This window comes from Trachurus japonicus, chromosome 16, assembly GCF_045865225.1.
Source record: "Trachurus japonicus isolate A0001 chromosome 16, Traja_1.0".
NCBI classification, from domain to species: Eukaryota; Metazoa; Chordata; class Actinopteri; order Carangiformes; family Carangidae; genus Trachurus; species Trachurus japonicus.
This window is the reverse complement of record NC_140922.1, coordinates 36,576,637-36,602,912: the sequence shown is the minus strand read 5'-3', so window position 1 is coordinate 36,602,912 and position 26,276 is coordinate 36,576,637. Positions and strand designations below refer to the sequence as shown.

The following is a 26,276-nucleotide window of genomic DNA, read 5'->3' as shown; positions in this document are numbered from 1 at the left end:
AGTCTAACAATTCTTAGAAAGGTTGGTTTTACACTTTTAACTCTCATTATTGTTCTTATCGTTATAACCGGGTCAAAATTGACCCTAACACCACAAATGTCATAATTTAAACCAGAGCATTTTAGAAATTTGCTTAGAATTTTACCACTTCTTCCTAGAAATGTTTGAACGTATTTGGAGAAATTGTACCATTTTTTTCCCAGAAATGTCTCTACAATATTTCCAAGAATTCACGCCACTGGCCCTAATTTGAATGTACAAAGTCAAACAAATATTTGTGTATTTCTGGTGTTTTGTCCAATGGGGGTCCGTGGTCTAATTTGTGTCAGTTTAGGGTCCTTGATGTAAAAAAGTCTGAGAACCACCGGTCTACACTGCAAAAACTCAAAATCTTACCAAGAATATTTGTCTTATTTCTAGTCAAAACAAATCTCATTCTACTTAAAATAAGACTCATCACATTAAAAACAGCTTGTTTTTAGACACTTTTTACTTCTTTCAAGCAGATTTTCACTTGAAATAAGTAGAAAAATCTGATAGTGGAGCAAGTTTTTCTTTCTTATTACAAACACAAAAAACTTGCTTTCACTGGCAGATTTTTCTACTTATTTTAAGTGAAAATTAGTTTGAAACAAGTGAAAATGATTCAAAAACAAGTTCATTTTTAGGTGATGAGTCTTATTTTAAGAGAAAAGGGATTAGTTTGGCTAGAAATGAGACATTTTGACAAGAAATAAGACAAATATTCTTGGAAAGATTTTGAGTTTTTGCAGTGTAGCACCGGTCTAGGCAACTAATCAGAGTTGGTCATCAGTGCCTGTAGAGTAAAGACGGCCATATTATAGGATACATGAGTGTGTGATTGGTGGAGGGGCTGCAGGTGGGCCTTGGGACCTTGTGTATGCGCGGCGCCCGCGGGTCGGTGCCGACGTCGACCACGTAGACTCTGGAGGAGATGAGCGAGGGCAGGATGAGGCGGTTCCTCTTCTTGGAGGCGTCGCCGAAGCAGCTGCTGCAGGCGTTCCAGCCCGAGTGGTGCAGCTCGTCACGCAGGTTCGGCATCGGCAGCCGGTGGATCACCTGACACACCACAGGTCAAAAACACATTTAAACTGACTGGTTTCACCATGAAACTTCACAACTTTATCACTCACATTAAGACAATTATTTCTTGTCAAAATGTTTCATTTCTAGTCAAAACTAATCTCTTTCCACTTAAAATAAGACTCATCACCTAAAAATTAACTTGTTTTTAGATCATTTTCATTTGTTTCAAACAAATTTTCACTTGAAATAAGTAGAAAAATCTGACAGTGAAAGCAAGTTTTTTGTGCTTGTAATAAGAAAGAAAAACTTGCTCCACTATCAGATTTTTCTACTTATTTCAAGTGAAAATCTGCTTGAAAGAAGTAAAAAGTGTCTAAAAACAAGCTGCTTTGTAATAGAATAGAATAGAATAGAATAGAATAGAATAGAGAATACTTTATTCATCCCTAGCAGGGAAATTCAAGTTAGTCCAGTAGCTCACACAACAATGACACAAAAAAGATGGTTTTGTGTAGAGGGGTCACCCAGGATGGTCTTCAACTTACACCCCATCCTCCACTTGACCACAGCCTCTACCAGCTCCGCTCCCTCCCCCATCACACAGCTACATTTTTTGATGAGCCTGTCTAGTCTGTTCCTGTCCCCGATGTTGTTACCCCAGCAGACAATGGCAAAGAATGTAACACTTGCAATGACAGACTGATGGAACATACGTAGCATTACATTACAGATGTCAAAGGACTGAGTCTTCTTAAAACTCAGGTTTCAAGGTTTTAAGCTTGTTTGTAGTGGAAGCTCCCAGTGTCTCAGTTCACTGCTCTTCCTCTGACCGGCAGAACAATTTCTCATGTTGGGGCTTCAATACAAGAGGGACATTAAATACGAGCACTATGGAGGTATTTGGATGTTTTTTGGTGTGTCTTTTTGGACGAAGAAAAGTGAGCTCCGTTCTCAACCGTCATATGGACATGCACTGCTGGGATAGTTCACCCAAAATTTGAATTTTGGGTGAACTATCCCTTTAAAGTGTATGTTGTAGCGTTTCCGTGGTTACCTGGCAGTAGGTGGGGGATTTGGGGTCTACGTCCACCGTGGCCAGGTAGTCCGGCTTGAGGATGTCGGTGTTGCGGTAGATGCAGGGCAGGTAGACGATCTCCTCCCGAGGACCTGGACACACAGGAGAGAGGGACGGTGTCTCCACGGCAACGACAACAACCGACCAATCACATCACAGTGTACAAAAAGACACAGTAGCGTAGAATAATTTTACCACTTTTTCTAGAATTTTTAAACTTTTTTTTAAAGAATTTTTTTTTACCACTTTTTCTCATTATTTTTCTTTCCTTTTTTTTATTTTAATTTTAACACTTTTTCTAGATTTTTTTAAACGTTTTTTTAGAATTTTTTTTACCACTTTTTTTCATTATTTTTCTTTACTTTTTTCTATAATTTTACTACTTTTTCTAGAATTATTTTAAAACTTTTTTTTAGAATTTCTTTTACCACTCATTATTCTTCTTTCCTTTTTTTAAATTTTACCACTTTTTCTAGATTTTTCTTAAAAAACTTTGAGAAATTTGACCAGTTTCTTCTAGAATTTTTTTAAATACTTTTTTTGAGAAATGTTTCTACACTTTGAGAAATGACTGCCACTTTTTCTAGAAAATTGTAACTTTTTTTTTTTAGAAATCTTTCCACTTTTTTCTAGATTTTTTTTTTTTTTTTTTTTTTTAGAATTTTTGCCATTTTTTTCGGGAAATGTTTAAATGTTTTTGGAGAAATTGTATCACTTTTTAACAGAAATTTCTCTACAATATTTCAACAAATTCACGCCACTGGCCCTAATTTGAAAGTGTACATTGACTAAAAAAAAGTAACGTTCAGAACAAATATTTGTGTATTTCTGGTGTCTGCCTCAAAATTTTGCCCAATTGCAGTCTGTGGTCTAATTTGCGTCAATTTAGGGTCCTTGATGTAAAAAAGTTTGGCCTAATACAGTAAATACAATACTAATTTAGTCTCTTAATTAGTTTATTCTGACTAAATAATAGACATTGTGGAGGCTGCTGCCACTAAGAGTATTTAATTAGCCCACTCTACTATTGCAGACACAGATGCTCAACAATACCAAATTATTTTTAGGAGCTAAATAATATTTGTTTGGACTTAGGGATGCTCACGATTGACCGTTAACCGATAAGGCAAGACAAGGCAGTTTTATTAGTATAGCCCGTTTTTACCACCAGTTTGTCTCAAAGGGCTTTACATCCCATCATAACAACATCCTCTGTCCTTAGACCCTCACATCCATCAACTCATGGGGGTGTATCAACACATGTCAACTTAAACTTATGCTGTGCACTCAAAAAAATTCTAAAAGTGCATCCCTCGTTTGGATCAATCAAGTTAAATCTGATAATTATCCGCAGCACAGTGGCTCTGGATGAGGCAGGAATGTGCTTTAATGGGGGCACAGACACACACACACACACACACACACACACACACACAGAGAGAGTTAATCCGGACGTGTCGGGACAGAACCAGTCGTCAGATTCTGTTAAAACGATGTTGATCGAGTTTCTGGGTCCATTAAAGGTGTTGTGTTGACTGACAGCTTGTCTCTCAGGGATTAAAAGTGTTTTATTTTCCCACTAGGCCACGGGCGAGTCGTGTTCCTCCTCTGAGATGTGTCAAACAGGCTCCTGACGTCTATTTAAAGGGATAGTTCACCCAAAATTCAAATTTCCCTCATGTGGACTAAGGGCTGGGAGCACGGGGCTCCGTGCAGCACTGTATGTCCATATGACGGTTGAGAACGGAGCTCACTTTTCTTCGTCCAAAAAGACACACCAAAAAACATCCAAATACCTCCATGCTGCTCGTCTGTAATGTCCGTCTTGTATTGAAGCCCCGACATGAGAAATTGTTCCGAAAAAAATTAAATAAGTCTATATTTTAAGCTTGTTTGGAGTTGCTGCTCTTCCTGGTCGACGCCGGCGCAAATCACGCGAGATTTGGACGAACCAGGAAGAGCAGTGAACTGAGACACTGGGAGCTTCCGCTACAAACAAGCTTAAAATAGAGACTTATTTAATTTTTTTCGGAACAATTTCTCATGTCGGGGCTTCAATACAAGATAGTCCAGGCAAAATAGCGTTTTCCGACAAACTAATGGTCACAGAATGTTTTTCACCATCCATCATTTCTATGAGGTGTCCAGAACAACATACTAAAAGTCCTAAGAAATCCTAGTTGGGGAAATATGTTTAATTCTCATCAATCCAACATTGATTTACTGTAAAGTCTATGGTGCTGACAACAATACACCTCAATGGGGCTATTTTTTTCCTTTACTGCTATCACAATTAAACTTTACACAATGAAAGTATCTATGAAATGTAACATTTTTTGTATTACAAGTTTCTTTGAAAATGAATTTGAATATGCAAATGAGCCATACACTTATGGAATATGCCCAAAATACACCCGAATAGGCTTCTTTTCTTCCTTTATTCCTACCACAATCTCTCTTGTGGACCACTCTTTTAAGTGTGGCAAGTGAAAACAATAGCCCCATTGGGGTGTATTGTTGTCTGGCCTTATTGGCACCATAGACTTTATACAGTAAATAATGATGCAAATTAAACATATTTCCCCAACTAGGATTTCTTAGGACTTTTAGTATGTTGTTCTGGACACCTCATAGAAATGATGGATGGTGAAAAACATTCTGTTACAATTAGTTCTATTTTTGGGTCCAAAATGAGCTGGATTGCCTGGACTAAGAGGGACATTACAGACGAGCACTATGGAGGTATTTGGATGTTTTTTGGTGTGTGTTTTTGGACGACGAAAAGTGAGCTCTGTTCTCAACCGTCATATGGACATGCACTGCTACGCCGAGACCCCCTGTAACTCAGAGAAGGCACAGAGGACTCTGAAACGTCTCCCAGCCCTTAGTCCACATGAGGGGGAGGAGATAATGATGAGGGAAATTTCAATTTTGGGTGAACTATCCCTTTAAGTTTAGCACGAGGTTCAGCTCCAACAGAACTCCTGCTGCTGCTCTGATCCAGACATCAACTTTAATCCTCTACACCGGAGTATTTACACACCATCACAGTGTGTAAATAGTAAATATCTTGTCTGATTCCTTTACTTGGTCAAGTCTCATTCTTTTTTGTTTCCCTTTTTCACTCTGAAACTGAAAATAATACACTGATATTGATGAAAATATTGATAAAAAGAGTGTTTCATGTTGAACTTTATGTCTCTAGGAGATCGTTTCATCTTCCTCTGGATGAACTGTTCACACACACACACTGCAAAAACTCAAAATCTTTCCAAGAATATTTGTCTCATTTCTTGTCAAAATGTCTAATTTCTAGTCAAAACTAATCTCTTTTCTCTTAAAATAAGACTCATCACCTACAAATTAACTTGTTTTTAGATCATTTTCACTTTTTTAAACTAATTTTCACTTGAAATAAGTAGAAAAATCTGCCAGTGAAAGCGAATTGTTTTGTGTTTGTAATAAGAAAGAAAAACTTGCTCACCTATCAGATTTTTCTACTTATTTCAAGTGAAAATCTGCTTGAAAGAAGTAAAAAGTGTCTAAAAACAAGCTGCTTTTAATGTGATGAGTCTTATTTTAAGTAGAATGAGATTTGTTTTGACTAGAAATAAGATAAATATTCTTGGATAGATGTAGAGTTTTTGCAGTGCGTTAGGAAACACACTGTGATGTTATCTGTATAAAGTTCTATAAAAATCAACATTAGTTACTTATTTACTATGTGACAGTTCAGTTCATTCACAATGTGCCGAGTCATCGCCGGCTGCTGAGTCATCGTGACAGTTCTGTCCAGACTCAACAGGACGGACAACTTTCATCTTTATCAATATATATATTTATACATTAACTCTTTAACGGCCGTTTTATAACTAATATCGTCTGTCGGCTGCAGACCAGACCAGACCAGACCGGTCTGAGTCTGGATCGACTTGGACTCTGACCGTCATCAACTCTCACTCCACTGGTTTATGTTGCACCATTCACATCTCTAGTTGTTATTATTATTATTCCAATTATGAATTTATTTATTATTGATGTCCAACTGTTTCATTTTTGTGCACAAAGTGGAGTGCACACCCCCACCTGAAATACTTTCTTATGCCTTACACAACTACCAACACTGTGTATATCAGTTTATTCTATTCTTGTAAACTGTATATACAGCTCTGGAAAAAATAAAGAGAGCACTCCAAAATGTTGTTAATAAATCAGCTTTATCTCTACACGTGGCAGCGTTTAGTTTAGTTTAGTTTAGTTTTTTATTTGCACATTATAAAACCTGCATAAACAATGAAAATAGTAAAATTAAACATTGTGCAGGAGAGGTGGAAGTCAAAGAAGGCTGATAAAAATACAACAGTGGTGGTCTTCAGAGTAGGAAGACAACACAGAAATTCACAACATAAAAAACAGAAAAGAAAGAAAAACAAGGAAAAAACAAAGACAAATTAACATAAAGTTCAATTCCAGTGTCTATTGAAGAAAGATTATAAATCAATAAAAATAAAAAAAACACTGCTGCGATTAAAAATTGGGATTATTCCACCAATGTTGGTTTCTAAACTCTTCCTAAGTATAAAAAGTAGTGTTGTGTTGTTTTAAAATGAATATGAACTTGTTTTCTTTGCATTATACGGTCATTATAAGGTCTGAAAACACCTGAGTGTTTTTTTGTTATTTTGACCTGTTGCCATTTTTGGCAAATAAATTAATAGATGCTCTAAATGACAATATTTTTATTTCCAGTTTGCGAGAAATGTTGTCGGTAGGTTATAGAATGAAACAAAAGTGTTCATTTTACTCAAACACACAGCTATGAATAGTAAAACCAGAGGAACGGATCATTTTGAAAAGGTCTCTTCATTTTTTCCAGAGTTGTATATATATATGTATATACACTACTCACTAAAAGTTTGGGATATTTGTCTTTCAGGTGAAATTTATGGAAAATGTGAAAAGTTGATGCTACAGTGATGTTATATCATGAACGTAGAGCATTTCAGTAGAAGCACTGGTTGTTTCCTCATCTCAAACAGTGTAAGGCATTTTAGCTTCACCCTGAAACTTCACCTGAAAGCCCAATATCCCTAACTTTTTGTGAGTAGTGTACAGTACTGTGCAAAGGTTTTAGATAGACGTGCAAAAATGCTGTTAAGTCAGAATGCTTATCCATCATTAATACCATCAGTGAGGCGTCTGATTGGACCTAAATGTATTCGCAACAACCCCAAACATTCAGCCAGTGTCATTTAGAGCGATCATCAGCATAAAGAACAACAACGAGTCCTGAAGTGGAAGTGATGGTGTGGCCGCTGCCCTCTTTATTCACTGCATTTTGTTAATGGATGAAAACAAAAATGAACACTTTCATCTTTGAAAGCATTCAGCTTTTTTTCCACACCTGCCTAAAACCTTTGCACAGTGCTGTATATTTCATTTCATTTCATAACCTTTATTTAAACTCGGAGATATATTGAGGAGTAACCTCATTTACAATATAGCTGAGATGAAACCCCAAATGGAAACACAAAGAAGACAAAACATTTGAAACATACAAAAACATAACAGAATACCAGAAGTTAAAGGTGACAAAGATAAATTGAAACATAAGTGTAGTTAAAAGCAGGAGCAGTTAGAGGTCAAATAAGATGTAGTTATGGTTTTAAATTGTCCTATTGATAAAAGTGAGATGAGTTTCAGATGGTTTTGCAGAGTGTTCCAGGTTGAAAGTGCAACAGGAAGAGAAACTGGTCTTTCCAAGTTGAGCAGTGTGAGCCAGTCTTTTGAGCGTGTATTATATATAAACACTGTATATTACTGAAACATTTTGGTACAACTATATCTTTGTCTCACATTGTTTTTATATCTCTGTATTAGTTATTATTCTACTGTTTGACCTTGTATGTTACAAACGCTGCTGGAAAGACCAGATTACAGACTAGACAGTAACAGCTTGTTACACACACACGTTACAGCTCAGAACCAGAACCAGGAGTGTGTGTGTGTGTGTGTGTGTGTGTGTGTGTGTGTATGTGTGTGTGTGTGTGTGTGTGTGTGTGTGTGTGTGTGTGTGTGTGTGTGTGTGTATGTGTGTGTGTGTGTGTCTGTGTGTGTGTGTGTAACTATGCGTGTGTGTGTGTGTGTGTGTGTGTGTGTGTGTGTCTCACCCTTCATGGCGTCCAGCGGGGTCTTGTATCCCGGTCCACATCCTGAGCAGCTCGCTGAGAAAACACAACCGCAACAGGTCAGAGACATCGCATGTGTCGGTCTGTCTGTGTGTTTGTCGGTCTCTGTGTGTGTCTGTCTGTGTGTTTGTCTGTGTTTGTCTGTGTTTGTCGGTCTGTGTGTGTCTGTGTGTTTGTTGGTCTGTGTGTGTCTGTCTGTGTGTGTGTCTGTGTGTGTGTGGTCCGGTCGGTGGTGAAGCAGCTCAGCCTCCTCACCTGAGCTCTACAGGTGTTATTAGTGCTTCAATTATCACTGACACCCAGAGGAGAGACACAACAGCACAGCAGCAGCTACACAACACAACAACTACACAACAGACACAACAGCACAGCAGCAGGTAGACAACACAACAACACACACACACAGTTGTCCAGAGGTCTGTGTGTGTGTGAAGGAGTCTCATCATCTCCAGACTTTGTGTTGATGTCCAGCTCAACTAAACCTGAAGTCAGAGTTAACTCGCTGCTAGAGAGAATGCATTTCCTCAAGGAAATACGATGAATGCTGATGCATTTCCTGCAGGAAATACGGTGAATGCTGATGCATTTCCTCAAGGAAATACGAGTGAATGCTGATGCATTTCCTGATGGAAATACGGTGAATGTTGATGCATTTCCTGAAGGAAATACGATGAATGTTGATGCATTTCCTGATGGAAATACGATGAATGCTGATGCATTTCCTGATGGAAATACGGTGAATGTTGATGCATTTCCTCAAGGAAATACGATGAATGCTGATGCATTTCCTGAAGGAAATACGGTGAATGCTGATGCATTTCCTGAAGGAAATACGGTGAATGCTGATGCATTTCCTCAAGGAAATACGAGTGAATGCTGATGCATTTCCTGATGGAAATACGGTGAATGCTGATGCATTTCCTGAAGGAAATACGATGAATGTTGATGCATTTCCTGATGGAAATACGGTGAATGTTGATGCATTTCCTGATGGAAATACGGTGAATGTTGATGCATTTCCTCAAGGAAATACGGTGAATGCTGATGCATTTCCTGAAGGAAATACGGTGAATGCTGATGCATTTCCTGAAGGAAATACGGTGAATGCTGATGCATTTCCTCAAGGAAATACGAGTGAATGCTGATGCATTTCCTGATGGAAATACGGTGAATGCTGATGCATTTCCTGAAGGAAATACGATGAATGTTGATGCATTTCCTGATGGAAATACGGTGAATGTTGATGCATTTCCTCAAGGAAATACGGTGAATGTTGATGCATTTCCTCAAGGAAATACGGTGAATGTTGATGCATTTCCTTATGGAAATACGGTGAATGCTGATGCATTTCCTGATGGAAATACGGTGAATGCTGATGCATTTCCTCAAGGAAATACGGTGAATGCTGATGCATTTCCTCAAGGAAATACGGTGAATGCTGATGCATTTCCTCAAGGAAATACGAGTGAATGCTGATGCATTTCCTGATGGAAATACGGTGAATGCTGATGCATTTCCTGAAGGAAATACGATGAATGTTGATGCATTTCCTGATGGAAATACGGTGAATGTTGATGCATTTCCTCAAGGAAATAGGGTGAATGTTGATGCATTTCCTTATGGAAATACGGTGAATGCTGAAAGCTGGAAGCTGAATGAGCTGAATAAATTGTTGAAACAATGCTGAATTAAGTGAAGAAATTGTTAAAGAGACGACGAGGAGTTTCTATTTGGTTATAAAAAGTCTGATATTAATGTGGATGAATCTCCGTTACCACTTGTTAATGGTCCATTTTAGATAAATCTATGGTTTTGTCTCTATGGTTATTTTGTTATTATTAGTGGTGGTGGAAATGCTGGGCGAGCCGACCAGCGTTTCTTTACTTTCGGTTTCGTGGCGAGTCATGAGAATAACGCCGTCGAATCTCCGTTTATGGTGGGAACTACGACGGTATGTGATCGTCTTCCAACCTCTGACTTTAATTTTTGATGAATGAAAACATGAGTCTGTCTTGCGCCGGTCAAAGAATTTCACGGTGCGGAGGCTCATAAATGTAGTGTGGAAACACTTCGCTTTTACAAAACTCCTCGTTGTCCCTTTAAAACAATGTTGAAAAGATGAAACAATATCTGAAGAGTAAAAGTAAAACATGTAAGAATGCTGTACGAAATGGTTGGAAATTACTTGAATTGTTGAAGATTGTATTAATGAGCTGAATAAACTGTTGAAACGATGCTGAATTAAGTGAAGAAACTGCTGAACCAATCTTGAAGAGATGAAACAATATATGAAGAATATGAAATGGTTTGAAATTACTTGAATTGTTGAAGATCAGTATGAAGAAATTGAAAGGCTGAAGTCTACTCAAATATATTAAAAACTGACTGTTTGAAAACATTTTTGAACCATTACTAATATAGATGAAACAATATCTGAAGAGTAAAGGTAGAAGATGAAAGACGGAGGATGTATGAAATGGGTGCTAATTACTTGAATTAGTGAATAGTATGAATGAATTGAAAAGCTTGAGTCTACGCAAATAAGTTGTTGAATTTGTATGAAATGTTCGGAAAATTGCTTGAATTTTTGAAGATTATTAAAATTAACATTTAAGTCTTCTCAAATTAATACATAGGTTTGTTCAGTCGGTTCTCAGCTTTGTGCTCTGTGTGTTCACATCAGAGGAGGCGTTTGGCATCATGTGATTCTACTTCCTGACTACATGGACCAATCACAGCCTCTGATTCCAGCCCAGAGCAGCAGGTTGTTTTAATGGAGAGAAGATGAAGCTGCTTTTAGTTTCTGACAGCTGAACACTGAGCTGCTTTTAAACATGAAGCTTTATTCATTTAAACTAAATAAACTGCAGCAACAACTACTTTTTTTTGTTTTATATTGTTTGTATATATTTTAACTATTGATTATAGAATGTGAGTGTGTGTTTTATTGAAAAAGAGGCTGGATGTGTGTATGAAAATAGGCTGTAGTGGGTTTTTAGCTGCGGTACAATCTCATATTACAAAGTGCTTTTAACTGTGAAAACAATGTTTAGTTTAGTATGTTTATTTCGGTCTCATAAAAACAAATACAATAGACAAATATAAAGGTATAAATACAAAACAAAACAAATCAGAACAAAAACACAACAAGCAAATCAATTTACTTTGACTGAAAAGGTGTAAGAGGCTGGAGCATCAGCTTATTTTGCCTACCCTTCTTAAATTAACATTTTTCGTTCACTCAATTTAAAACATTTTTTACAGAGCAACAACAAAAAGAAAAAACCCTGCATATTCTACATACAGCAGTTTATAAGCACACTGGTATTTATAAGTCAGTTTTATATTTATTAATAATATTATTTTTGAATAACTTTTTGAATCTATTAAGTGTGTTACACAGTTTGATTTCTAATTCTAGATTATTCCATTGATTGACTCCTGTAATCGTTATACATCTTTGTTTCACATTTGTTCGTACTTTTGCTTTTGTATACACATGAGTCCCTCTTAGTTCATATCTACTGGTTCAGTCTGAAACATCCTCTGGACACCATCTGGAAGCAGATTATTATTTACTTTATACATAATTTGAGCAGTTTTATAGTCCACAAGATCATTAAACTTCAAGATCTGTAGGTTTAGTGTAGACATGTTCATGATGTGTGTTTGGACAACACTGATATAAAACAGCTGAAACACTGAAATTGTTCATTTTTAGCCACATCAAAGTGAAATTATTAACTTTACTGATTATCTGTCGTGCTGCGAGCGCACTACTTCTTTCAGTGACCTCCATAGACTCTATATAAAAGTTAAATATATATACACTGCAAAAAAATCTTACCAAGAATATTTGTCTTATTTCTAGTCAAAAATGTATTTTCTAGTCAAAACAAATGTCATTATACTCAAAATAAGACTCATCACATAAAAAGCAGCTTGTTTTTAGACACTTTTTACTTCTTTCAAGCAGATTTTTTTACTTGAAATAAGTAGAAAAATCTGATAGTGGAGCAAGTTTTTCTTTCTTATTACAAACACAAAAAACTTCCTTTCACTGGCTGATTTTTCTACTTATTTCAAGTGGAAAATTTGTTTGAAAATGATCTAAAAACAAGTTCATTTTTAGGTGATGAGTCTTATTTTAAGTGAAAAGAGTTTAGTTTTGACTAGAAATGAGACATTTTGACAAGAAATAAGACAAATATTCTTGGAAAAATTTTGAGTTTTTGCAGTGTATCCTCATAATGAGCTCCATTGACTGTATATAACAGTATAATATGCTCATTAGATAGATAGATAGTCATTGTCATTTCCACAACAACAAAATTAAAAGTGCATCTCCTGCAGTGCAAAAATTCATAAAAACATTTAAAACAAAAAAAACAAAAGCATAAAGCACACATGAACCACTCATCATTACTCAGCATTAAGTGCAGTCAGTGCTTTGGGGTAAAAACTACTATTACACCACAGCTGAGGGGCGTTCTTGGCCGTGAACTCTGACATGTTTCTTCCTCCCCTCCACCATCACAACGTTTATCCTTTTTCCACAGTTTCTGACTTTCCTACCGGCCGTCTTATCTCTGCTCTACTCTGCTCTACCCCCCCTCCCCCCACCACCTTCCTGCTGCTGCAGCTACGTGAGTCTCACTGGCTGAAAGTTCACCGAGGGGCCAAGGAAGCTTTTACATAAAAGATCTAGGTTGTATGGTGGAAGTTCAATAAGAGGAACAGGAGTTCAAACTAGAAAAAGATAGCATTTCCTGCAGAAAATGTGTGTGAATGCTGAAAGCAGCTGAACGCTATTGTTGAAGCAATGCTGAATGTGCAAAAGCAATTGTAGTGTATTTTCTACCTCCTAATATGAAAGTAATTTACCCTGAGAGTTTCTTTTGTGTTTAGTATATGATCCACTTCAAATTCTTTACTTTTATCTTTAGAACTATCTTTCTTCTCCAGGTGTGTTCTTTGTTTGCCTGAAAGTAATGACTGGTATAACGTGAACTAAAAGCTCTGTCCAAACTGAAGGCCATATTTTTAGGTTAAAGGTTAAGTCACTTTTTCTGGATATCTGTATTTGGTCTGTTTCATCTATGCTTTAGTTAGTCTAAAGGGAAAACTGTTTTTGGTTTTGCCTTAGCTTATGTCCATCTTGGTCAGTTACATTCTTCTGTTTAGAGAGGTGGAGTTTTAGAGTATATAAAGGTCAGGACTTTTGGCCAAGACCCAGAGGTTTCATATTTGGCTCTGGAGACTTCTTGAAGATTCGGCTTTTTGACACTGTATCTTTTTTGTAATAAACCATTTTTTACCATCTACAAAGAAGACGTGTCAGAGTGGTCATCATCTCATCAGCATCGACATCAAAATATACCACACAATGCTGAATGAGCTGAAGAAATTGTTGAATCAATGCTAAATGAGCTGATGCAATGCTGAAAAAGGCTAATGCTAAAGCTGAAATATATCACTTGTAGTATGAGATGAATGTCTTTTAAAGGTAAAAAGCAGTAGAAATGCTAAAGGGAGAAGAAACATTGAAAGCCTGCATGTTTAAGTGCAACGGTTGAAAGGAAAACTGATGAACCAGCACTAACATAGCAAAGCAAAAGCAATAGATTTAAAAGTAGAAGATGTGAGATTTTGTATGAAATGGCTGGAAATTACTTGAATTGTTGAAGACGACAATGAAGACACGAAAAGTTTGAAAAATTCCTGAATTTAAAAAAAAGGTACTCGCAACTCTGCAGGACTCAGTGTCAATTTATTGTAGTGACGTACGTTTCGAGCAGTGTAGCTCTTCATCAGACAAACATTTGCAAACATGACCAAATACTGAAATAAAAAAAGTTTTAAAAAAAAGTAAAAGTTAAACAAATGATAAGTTAAACAAATGATTAAATACTGAATTAAGTACACAGTTTGATTATATTATATTATATTATGTTACTTTCAGTTTGTCTTTGTATGTATGAATGTGTTTGCATATGTTTTTATATGTATATGACTATATAGAGAGATAAAGACTAGTAATCATATGTTAGAATAAATCTATATGTATATAAATATAAATATAAGAATATATTAGAATAAATCCAGTTAAATAACTTAATAATTAACTTACTGTATATATTATAATGACTAGATAACTTGATAGATCATTTATGAATAAGGGGTGGGAGTAAATAAGTTTTACTTCTTCCCACTCCTTTTCGGATATGAAACAAACAAATAAACAAACAAAACAAAAAAAAATCTAATTACCTTTATTTTCAATTATTATTATTTTTTAAAATTATATATATATATATATATATATTTTTTTTTTTTTTTGTCCATATGTTGTTTTTGCAAAGTTTCTATATGTTATGTCTGTCCATTTCTGTATTATGTTTTATTTCTTTTAACATGTCCGAAATAAACTTTAACTAACTAACTAAAAAAAAAAATATTAAAAATAGCATAATAAGATTTTTTTATGTTCTTGTTCCAACATAGAAACCTTTATACACTAAACTTCTCCCAGATGTCAACAGCATCTGGACGGTCCGTGTATAGAACCGTCCCAACTCACTGAGACGTAAATGTTTCTAACAGACGTCACGGCTCAAACCACAACAACAGTGTTCACATGTGAAGACACAGACTGGTTTCTTATTATTTTTTAATTTTTATTATTACTATGATCACGAAGCTGGTTTGAGTCAATGTAGATGTGAAATAAAATAAACACATAACACCCAGATAAAGACCTGAGTCTCAGCTGATAGGTGAAGAGTCAGTTACATAACACACACACACACACACACACACACACACACACACACACACACACACACACACACACACACACACACACACACACACACACACACACACACACACACACACACACTCTGTCCTCAGATTTAAAGCGACAGGTTGTTTTTCTGCAGCTTCCTGTTTAAACCTGAGTTCAGGTTCAACTGATCTGGATGAAAAACTCTGAGAATCTGAGTTCATTCACAACTTTCTTTCTTTTTTCTTTTTTAAAAGAAACTTGAAAAATAAAAAACATTTTGATTTTGAGCATCGTTGTTTATTATTATAGATAAACAACACAACCAGCGACAGCGATGACATCATCACGTCACATGATGTCGTTTGACTTTAAAGTTTTGACATTAACGAGTCTAAAGCCGGTTCTGTCCCGACACGTCCGGATTAACTCTGCCCCCCAGTGTGTGAGTGTGTGACTGTGTGTGTGTTAATGTGTGTGTGCACTGCAAAAACTCAACATCTTTCCAAGAATATTTGTCTTATTTCTTGTCAAAATGTCTCATTTCTAGTCAAAACTAATCTCTTTCCACTTAAAATAAGACTCATCACCTAAAAATTAACTTGTTTTTAGATCATTTTCACTTGTTTCAAGCAAAGTTTCACTTGAAATAAGCAGAAAAAGTTGCAAAAATTTTGTTGTGTTTGTAATAAGAAAGAAAAACTTGCTCCACTATCAGATTTTTCTACTTATTTCAAGTGAAAATCTGCTTGAAAGAAGTAAAAAGTGTCTAAAAACAAGCTGCTTTTTATGTGATGAGTCTTATTTTAAGTAGAATGAGATTTGTTTTGACTAGAAATGAGACAAATATTCTTGGTGAGATTTTTAGTTTTTGCAGTGTGGTTCCCTCCATCACATTAAAAGCAGCTTGTTTTTAGACACTTTTTAATTCTTTCAAGCAGATTTTCACTTGAAATAAGTAGAAAAATCTGATAGTGGAGCAAGTTTTTCTTTCTTATTACAAACACAAAAAACTTGCTTTCACTGGCAGATTTTTCTACTTATTTCAAGTGAAAATTAGTTTGAAACAAGTGAAAATGATCTAAAAACAAGTTCATTTTTAGATGATGAGTCTCATTTTAAGTGGAAAGAGATTAGTTTTGAGTAGAAGTAATTAGACAAATATTCTTGGATAGATTTAGAGTTTTTACAGTGCACTGACCTACTTCATGTGTAACTATGACTGTGGTGGATCATTAATCGAAGACTCAATAATCATAAAACTTTTGCTGTGGCTCCGCCCCCTCACACACACACACACACACTTGACCTAAGACTCAAGACTCAGGTCGTCTGTGTGATGACATCGTCACTGTGACATCATCATCAGTGCATCTTTCTGTCAGAAGGAAACCACACAGGACACAGGCTCGGCCAATCAGGAGCTATTATTCTCTATCCTCGCATTTTTATGCAGATTGTTATCTGTCTTTCTGTCTGCTACAAGTGCTGCAAACATTCTGTATCCTATTATGTTTGTGCAGGTAGCAATGCCATGCAACGTTCAGCTGCATGGCATTGCTATCTGCTTTCTTCTTTTCCATTGTTATTATTATTACTATTATCTGTGATCTGTGGTATGTCTGTCTGTCTGTTTTTTAATGTGAGGACTACGGACGGAAACTAGCTGTGAGCCAAATCCATTGGCTGCAGGGAGGGTAGACAATGACTGACTAACACACACACACACACACACACATGCACACACACACACACACGCACACACACAGAGCGACTGGACAGAAAACAGGTCAAAGTCCATGAGAAAAACAGCGGCTCTGACCAGCAGCAGCGGCGCCTTGCAGGTTGCTATAGGAGACGGAGTGATTGACAGGTGGTCAGAGTAGTGATTGACAGGTTGCTAGGAGACAGAGTAGTGATTGACATGGTTGCTAGGAGACGGAGTCAGTGGTCACTAGTGAAGATGCCGGTACTCACCCATGTCGTCGTCGTGCTGCTGCTGCTGCTCTCGGCCGATCTGGACTCAGACTCAGTCCAGATCCACAGAGACCAGAGAGGAGAGAGACCAGAGGGGGCGGGGCTTCAGAGGCCCCCGCCGGCCAATCACAGAGCAGCTGAGGGGCCCCCACACAAACACACAGCCAGTTGGAGTTAACCCCGTCACCGCCAGAGAGTTTCACTCAGAGAGACAGAGAGGAGAGAGGAGGGGGGTGTGTAGTTTAAAGTGTGTGAAACTAAAAGTGTGTGTAGTTGTTTCACTTCTTTGTGTAAGATTCTTATCGTTTGTTTAGGGGCAGAAGAGGTGGGGGGGGGGCAGGAGGGTAGAAGTGGGGTGGGGGGGTTATTAAAGGGGCAGATCGTCCTGTCACAGGTCCAACTCCCCTTCACTTCACTGTTACTGATGTTTACTGATCTGATGCTTCTCTGGGAGGAAGACGAGGAGGAGGAGGAGGGGAAGAAGTTGAAGAAAAAGTTGAAGGAGAAAAAGTTGAAGAAAAAATTGAAGGAGAAAAAGTTGAAGAAAAAGTTGAAGGAGAAAAAGTTGAAGAAAAAGTTGAAGGAGGAGAAGTTGAAGAAAAAGCAGAATTTGAAGGAGAAGAAGTTGAAGAAAAAGTTGAAGAAGTTGAAGAAAAAGCAGAAGAAGTTGAAGAAAAAGCAGAAGTTGAAGGAGAAGAAGTTGAAAGAATAAGTTGAAGAAAAAGTTGAAGAAGAAGTTGAAGGAGAAGAAGAAAAAGAAGAATCAGAAGTTGAAGGAAAGACTAGAAACAGCATTTCCTAACGGAAAATGCGTGTGAATGCTGAAGCCATTGCTGAAGCCATGCTGAATTAGCAGTAGAAATTGACAAGCAAACACAGGAATGTCATGTAACACAAACAGCGAAGGCAGGAATCGATCCCTGGTCCTCATGATTGGCAGCCCGGCAAACTAACCTCTCAACCACAGAGAAGATGGAACATTTTAAGTTTTATACCGTGATAAATCAAACACTGTCCGATGCAGCAGTAGTTTACACAGTTTAAACAAGGAGCAAGTTATCAGAAATCAACAGAGGAAGACTGGGGAATGATTCACTAACAAAGTTGTTGGGACAAGATTTGAACCTGCAACCTTCAGGTCTTCAGCCCAGTGATCTAACCACTTCACCATAGTTACATTCAATGAGAAACAGGTAAAAGAAACCCCTGTATAAGAGGCTCACTGACTTCTGCTTAAAAAAAGAATAGAGTAGAAATGAGCCAACAAATAAGTAGAGGACTTTTTTGTGACTTGTGACTATTTTTTGGTGAAATCAAACAAAGTATAATGCCCATTCCAGTGAATTACAAAGTTGAGCTCCTTCTCCTCTGCTGTGAAAAAAATTGCATTGGGGTAAATGGCAGAGAGAGAGCACCCAGGCTGCATTTAAAACATATTTAAAATTATTCTCCAAGTGTCTTTGCGTTTTTGACCAGATTGTTAGCCAGAAGACAAGTGTGGCTACAACTGTGGCCAATCCTTGTGTGTCATTTGTAGCTTTGGTGGCAGTTTCAGAAGAAAAGCTCCAGTTGCTTTTTTGGATCTCCTGCACTCTACGATGATGTCACTCACTCTAGCCAACGCAATACACACTCATTGAAAAGTGTGAAATTTGTCAGAAATCCTCATGTGCTTTTAAAGGATTTATCTCAATAACAGTAGAAGATATGAAAAAGTTCTACACAGGTTGAATACATTAGAAGTTTGTCTACAGCTCAGAAGCTGAATGAAGTCTGTAGGTAAAAGTATGTGGAAGTAAATGAGGTTCAAAGTAGGACCAGTAGTTTCAGAGTTTGAAGACTGTTCCAATGTATTTCTAATGGGACAAAAAAAACAGAACTATTTGAATATTTTAAAAAGTATAAATAGTATGAAAAAGTTAAATAGTTCCGATGATGTCCAGAAAAAGCTGCATGTTTTGATATATTAATTGTTGAAATAGCACAAAGTATGAAGGACTAGAAGCGGTCCGTAAAACGGCGGAAAGTAGTAGGAAGAAGAAGAAGCAGAAGTTGAAGAAGAAGTTGAAGGAGAAGTTAAAGGAGAAGAAGGGGGGTGAAGTGTGTGAAGTGAAGACATCTTGGACCAGAGCTGATGGAGAAGAACCTGAGTGTCGTTGTGCTTTTACTGTGGAAAACCAGCTTTTCAAAGTAAAACACCGACTCCAACCAAACACAGTAGAGCTCTGCTAACGAGTCGTTTTATTTCTCAGGAGGGTCAGACAACAGAAACCAAACATCTTCATCATCATCATCGTCATCATCATCATCATCATCATCATAATCGTCATTGTCTTCCTCCTGGTCACATGATAAACATCTAAAACAACAGTGGAGCTGCAGTTCCTCTCCTGTCCACTAGGGGCTGCTCACTAACAGAGCTGCTTCCACTAGGAGAAGGAGACGGCTCATCACCACATCTACTCTATCACCCCCCACCCCCCAAAACCCCCAAACCCCCCCACCCTGGTCCAGGTTCTATAGGACGAATCTCCTTGTTGTTTACAACTACTTCCTGGTAGAAAACCAGCATGAGAACAATAGTGACGGACGAGAGTTTCGCTATATTTATCTACCTTTTCATGTCACTATATCACCGTTTAGACTAATCTGATGTTTGTAAAGTTTATAAAACCAATGATTGGACAAACATTACTATTTACGTGTGCACATTTTTGTAATTAGTCATGGTTATCATAGATTAGCCGGGCTAACGGTTAGCTACCTGTTTAACTTTAATAACTCAGTGACTCAATAAACGCTCCATGAACAAATATTTTCTCCAGCGGATATCTGAGTTCCAACATGACTGAGCTAACTGGAGTAGTTTCATGTCGTGTCCCACAACGGGAGGGTTTTAACAGCTGACGTCCTGATGTTAGCTTAGCTACCGCCGTTAGCTTAGCTTACCGTCAGCTGTCCCTGTCAGCTGAGCCACTGATGCTTTCTAGACACTGTGATTCCCCCAAACTGAATAAATACAACACATAGCAACACAAAACACACACACAGAAATAGTAATGTTTCTTCAATCATTTCAGATTTGTCTAAACGGTGATAGGGCCTGAAAAATATGATATATAGCTAAACTCTCGTTCGTTACTATTGATCTCATTCAAATTACAGCTGGTTTTCTACCCGGAAGTAGAATGTAAACAACAAGGAGATTTGGTCTGTAGACCTGGTCCTGTAGAACTGTTTCTCTGAGTTTATGGGATGGACCGACATCCTCAGCTGGACGAGTTGCTGCTTGTGAATCCACCTGTAAAACGGTTCAAGTCCAACGGTAAAACCACAAGTCTCTGGTCAGAGTCTCAGGAGTCTCTAGTGTCTCAAGTGGTGTCTTCAGCTCTTGTCCTCCTCTACGTCCTCCTTCTGTTGGTCCTCCTTCTCTCCTTCCTCCTCCTCTCCGTCCTCCTCTCCTCCTTCTGTCCTGCTCTTTATCTTCCACTCGTCTCCGACCTCCTCTCCGATCACGATCCTCGTCTCTCGTCTCTCTTTGTTCGTGTCCTTGTTTTCTCCTTCTTCCATCTCCTTTCCTCCTTCCTCCTCCTCCTCCTCCTCTTCGCTGTCCTCCTTCTCCGTCGTCTTAACTCCTTCTGTCTTGTCCTTCTCCTTCTCCTTCTCCTTCTCCGTGTCCTCCTGCTGTCCAACCCCTTCCTCTCCTTCTCCTTCCTCCTTTCCCTCTTCCTTCTTCGTCTCCTCTTTCTCCTCCTCCAGCAGCGTCTCTTCTTTTATCTGCACCTCCTTCTCTCCTTGTTTCCTCGTGTCCTCCTCCTCCTCCTCCTCGGCCTCCTCTTCATCGTCCTCTTCGTCTTCCAGCTCCAGAGCATCGGGGCGATCGTCCTTCGGAGCGTCGGCACCGAGCAGCTTCTCCGTCAGCGTTTTGAGGAGGTGCAGCTGGATCTCCTCTGGCTTCTTCTGACTCCTCCTCTCCTCCTCCTCCTCCTCTTCCTCCTTCAGGAGAAGACCGGTCAGTCTGAACGAGTCCTTCCACACCTGGTGAAATAAATAGAAATGTAAGAGAAGAAATGAAGTTGGTTTCTGAGTGGGTTAAAGGGATAGTAGCATTTTTTTTAAGTGGGGTTGTATGATCTCCAAATAGCCCCTAAGTACTTTAATTGCAGTAGAAGACTCTCTGCACTCCTCCCGTTAGCAACGCCAGCCCATAATAGCCCTGCCCAGAGATTTACAACATACAGTGTTGTGAACAGACCCAAAGAAACGGCCTATTTTCTTTTTTTTTTTTTAAAAAGTATATTTTTCGGGTTTTTGCCTTTATTTGATAGTGATGACAGTAGAGATAGACAGGAAATGGGGAGGCAGAGAGAGGGGGAATGACACGCAGGAAAGGTCTGCCCGACGCGGGATTCGAACCGGGGACGCCTGCGGCGAGGACTGTAGCCTCTACATGGGGCGGCCGCTCTACCCACTGCGCCACGCACCGCCCCGAAACGGCCTATTTTCACGGCCTAAAAGAGGTTTTACCTGAAAAAAAATACACAGTTCCTATAATCAGGGTTTCCCGCAGCGCTTTCCAGTTTAACACCCCCCCACCCCCTCGTCGACAGGTCAGAGACCACTTTAACTAACAAATTTTCTGGGGGAAACACTGCTATAATATAATTTTTTCCAGCCCCTCAAAGTGCAGGAAAAACACAGTTTTTATTTGGACCTAACCAACTGCTGATTGGCGGGCGCTAACCCTGGGCGGAGGGATACGTGAGTTGGTTAGGTCCAAATAAAAACTGTGTTTTTCCTGCACTTTGAAGGGCTGGAAAAAATTATATTATAGCGAACAATGGAACAGTGTATTTTTTTAGCAGCAGCTAAGCTAACAGGACGTCAGCTGTTAAAACCCTCCCGTTGTGGGGCACGACATGAAACTACTCCAGTTAGCTCAGTCATGTTGGAACTCAGATATCCGCTGGAGAAAATATTTTTTCATGGAGCGTTTATTGAGTCACTGAGTTATTAAAGTTAAACAGGTAGCTAACCGTTAGCCCGGCTAATCTATGATAACCATGACTAATTACAAAAATGTGCACACAGAAATAGTAATGTTTGTCCAATCATTGGTTTTATAAACTTTACAAACATCAGATTAGTCTAAACGGTGATATAGTGACATGAAAAATGGTAAACAACAAGGAGATTCGTCCTATAGGGATTATGGCAATGGGCCAATTTGACAACATGTTGAACTATCCCTTTAATAACCAACAGAGCAGACAGACCTGAGGCAGCGTGTAGAGCAGCTCCAGAGCCTCCACCAGCCAGTCCACCAGCAGCGCGGCCACTCCGGCCTGCAGCTGCAGCGGCGTGGCCTCCTCGTCCTGCAGCAGCGCCGGGCTTCCCGAGGCGAAGCGTTCCCAGCGCAGCAGCAGGAAGCGCTGCAGCACCGGCTTCACGCACACGTCCAGCGGCTGCAGCCACACGGAGCAGCCGGCCGGGATCACCGCCGGCAGCGTGCCCGACCCGCCCACCGCCGTCAGGAACTGGTCTCCCAGGTGATCCCGGTGCCGGTCCGACACCAGCAGAGACTTCCCGGGCCGAGTCCTGGTGGAGGCGGGAGAGAGTAGGCAAACGCTTTACTCAATCAATCAGTCAGTCAGTCATCCAACCATCCAACCAACCAACCAACCATCCAACCAACCATCCATCCAACCAACCATCTATCCATCCAACCATCCAACCAACCAACCATCCAACCAACCAACCATCCATCCAACCATCCAACCATCCAACCAACCATCTATCCATCCAACCATCCAACCATCCAACCATCTATCCATCCAACCATCCAACCATCTATCCATCCAACCATCCAACCATCCAACCAACCATCTATCCATCCAACCATCCAACCATCCAACCATCTATCCATCCAACCATCCAACCATCCAACCAACCATCTATCCATCCAACCATCCAACCAACCAACCATCCAACCATCCATCCATCCAACCAAACAACCATCCAACCAACCAACCAACCAATCAACCAACCAACCAACCAACCATCCAACTTTATTTATATAGCACATTTAAAAAACCAAAACATCCAAAAAAAAAAAAAAAAAAAACCCCAACAAACCAAAATTTCATTAGTCGATTGGTCGTAGGAAGAAACAAACAAACCTTTGGAGCCGTGTCTTGTCAACATTAACTCAAAATCAATGTGACTGAACTATATGAAAGTCTATGGGGCTTTTATTTTGAAGGGCCAGATACAGGAAGTCGTGACACTTTTTGTTGTTTTGTTGTTTTTTTTGTTGTCTCAACCGCCTTGTTGCATCTCGGACCCAACACGGCCGGACTCATGAGCTTTAGCTAATTAATTAAGTAGCCAGCGGCAACACTGCTACTGCTGGTGCTGCTGCTTAGCATGTAGCTACAGGCTGCGCTGCTGCGCATGTCGTTGCTCCGGAAACGCCCCCGGAGGTAAATGGAACTTCACAACTTTATTTGAGGCCAGAAAATAAACAAACAGTGACATAATCGATTATGGCACGTTGCCGCATCAATGCTGAATCGTGCATGTCCCGCATTGCAATGCATCGCCGAATCGATTATTGTTGACACCCCTAGTATACAATCAGTTATGTTATATTTGGACTATATTTGATTTTACACATTCATAGTGTTTAAAAGAAATTAATTAATGCAGAATAATCGTGATAATTTTTTATCTTTTTATGTTATGTGTAGGGACTACAGATGGAAATTAGCTGGGAGCTAAATCTGGTGCAACCACCTTTTCATTTTTTCCTTGCACACTGTCCCTTATTAAACTAATAAACTAAACTAAACTAATAATCGAAATACCGTGATTATTTCTCAAACAATCTATAATCGTGACATCCCTAGTTCAAACTACTCTTAAAAGTACAATTTATCCAAAAGTTGCTCCGGTAACTGTAACGTAGTTAACGTAGTAAACGTAGTAAACGTTCCTACCGTGTGGCCGTGTGCTGCAGCCAGACCTTGTTGCTAAGGTAAACAGAGTAAACGTAGTAACCGTAGTAACCGTAGTAGCGTTCCTACCGTGTGGCCGTGTGCTGCAGCCAGACCTTGTTGCTAAGGTAAACAAAGTAAACGTAGTAACCGTAGTAACCGTAGTAGCGTTCCTACCGTGTGGCCGTGTGCTGCAGCCAGACCTTGTTGCTAAGGTAAACAGAGTAACCATAGTAACCGTAGTAGCGTTCCTACCGTGTGGCCGTGTGCTGCAGCCAGACCTTGTTGCTAAGGTAAACAGAGTAACCATAGTAACCGTAGTAGCGTTCCTACCGTGTGGCCGTGTGCTGCAGCCAGACCTTGTTGCCAAGGTAAACAGAGTAACCATAGTAACCATAGTAACCGTAGTAGCGTTCCTACCGTGTGGCCGTGTGCTGCAGCCAGACCTTGTTGCTAAGGTAAACAGAGTAACCGTAGTAACCATAGTAACCGTAGTAGCGGTCCTACCGTGTGGCCGTGTGCTGCAGCCAGACCTTGTTGCTAAGGTAAACAGAGTAACCGTAGTAACCGTAGTAACCATAGTAACCGTAGAGAGCGTTCCTACCGTGTGGCCGTGTGCTGCAGCCAGACCTTGTTGCTAAGGTAAACAGAGTAAACGTAGTAACCATAGTAACCGTAGTAGCGGTCCTACCGTGTGGCCGTGTGCTGCAGCCAGACCTTGTTGCTAAGGTAAACAGAGTAAACGTAGTAACCATAGTAACCGTAGTAGCGGTCCTACCGTGTGGCCGTGTGCTGCAGCCAGACCTTGTTGCTAAGGTAAACAGAGTAAACGTAGTAACCATAGTAACCGTAGTAGCGTTCCTACCGTGTGGCCGTGTGCTGCAGCCAGACCTTGTTGCTAAGGTAAACAGAGTAAACGTAGTAACCGTAGTAACCATAGTAACCGTAGTAGCGTTCCTACCGTGTGGCCGTGTGCTGCAGCCAGACCTTGTTGCTAAGGTAAACAGAGTAACCATAGTAACCGTAGTAGCGGTCCTACCGTGTGGCCGTGTGCTGCAGCCAGACCTTGTTGGTCCAGACTTCCAGAGCCTCTTCCACCTGGAGACTTTCCTCCAGCAGGACGAAGGCCGGCAGATCCTTGGCCGCCGCCGGCCGCCCGTTGCCGAGCACCAGCGCCGGGAGCGCCGTGCCGTCGGCCAGCGCCGCCAAGTACACCGTCACCAACGGCAACGAGCCGGAGAACTCCAGGGCCTCGGAGCGCCGGGACTTGTCCTGGACCAACCTCAGATCCACGAAGAGACACAGCTCGTCCATCGCCGCCACGCTGCTCTCCGACAGCTGGTGCTCCCGGATCACCTGAGAGAGAAGATAGAAGATAGGAAGACTTTGTTATTATCCACCGGAGATAGAGAGAAGATAGGAAGAAGACTTTATTATTGTCCACCGGAGATAGAAGATAGGAAGACTTTGTTATTATCCACCGGAGATAGAGAGAAGATAGGAAGACTTTGTTATTGTCCACCTGAGATAGAAGATAGGAAGACTTTGTTATTATCCACCGGAGATAGAGAGAAGATAGGAAGACTTTGTTATTATCCACCTGAGATAGAAGATAGGAAGACTTTGTTATTATCCATCGGAGATAGAGAGAAGATAGGAAGACTTTGTTATTGTCCACCTGAGATAGAAGATAGGAAGACTTTGTTATTATCCACCGGAGATAGAGAGAAGATAGGAAGACTTTGTTATTATCCACCTGAGATAGAAGATAGGAAGACTTTGTTATTATCCACCGGAGATAGAGAGAAGATAGGAAGACTTTGTTATTATCAACCGGAGATAGAGAGAAGATAGGAAGAAGACTTTATTATTATCCATCGGAGATAGAGAGAAGATAGGAAGACTTTGTTATTATCCACCTGAGATAGAGAGAAGATAGGAAGACTTTATTATTATTATCCACCGGAGATAGAGAGAAGATAGGAAGACTTTATTATTATTATCCACCGGAGATAGAGAGAAGATAGGAAGACTTTGTTATTATCCACCGGAGATAGATAGAAGATAGGAAGACTTTATTATTATCCACCGGAGATAGAGAGAAGATAGGAAGACTTTATTATTATCCACCGGAGATAGAGAGAAGATAGGAAGACTTTGTTATTATCCACTGGAGAGAGATAGAAGATAGGAAGACTTTGTTATTGTCC

General features: G+C 39.6%; 2 protein-coding genes across 3 annotated transcripts in view; both read right to left on the bottom strand.

The window, feature by feature from the left end:
- Positions 1-17,148, bottom strand: part of selenbp1 (selenium binding protein 1) — a 27,006-nt gene extending 9,858 nt beyond the window's left edge. For both annotated transcript variants that reach the window (XR_015037910.1, XM_085803192.1), the window contains exons 1-4: positions 17,072-17,148; positions 8,293-8,346; positions 2,102-2,214; positions 895-1,080 (exon numbers count right to left, since the gene is read on the bottom strand). Coding sequence is in view for 1 of the 2 variants with exons in the window: in XM_085803192.1 (XP_085659318.1) it covers positions 895-1,080; positions 2,102-2,214; positions 8,293-8,346; positions 17,072-17,075 (357 nt within the window). In the remaining variant the exon portion in view is untranslated. The remainder of the gene's footprint in view (positions 1-894; positions 1,081-2,101; positions 2,215-8,292; positions 8,347-17,071) is intronic.
- Positions 17,149-20,044: 2,896 nt separating this feature from the next.
- LOC146972853 (uncharacterized) overlaps positions 20,045-26,276 on the bottom strand; it is a 72,041-nt gene continuing 65,809 nt past the window's right edge. Inside the window, exons 26-28 of the mRNA XM_085803193.1 lie at positions 25,106-25,422; positions 22,348-22,669; positions 20,045-21,109 (exon numbers count right to left, since the gene is read on the bottom strand). Of these exons, the coding sequence (XP_085659319.1) occupies positions 20,456-21,109; positions 22,348-22,669; positions 25,106-25,422 (1,293 nt within the window). The 3' untranslated portion in view covers positions 20,045-20,455. The remainder of the gene's footprint in view (positions 21,110-22,347; positions 22,670-25,105; positions 25,423-26,276) is intronic.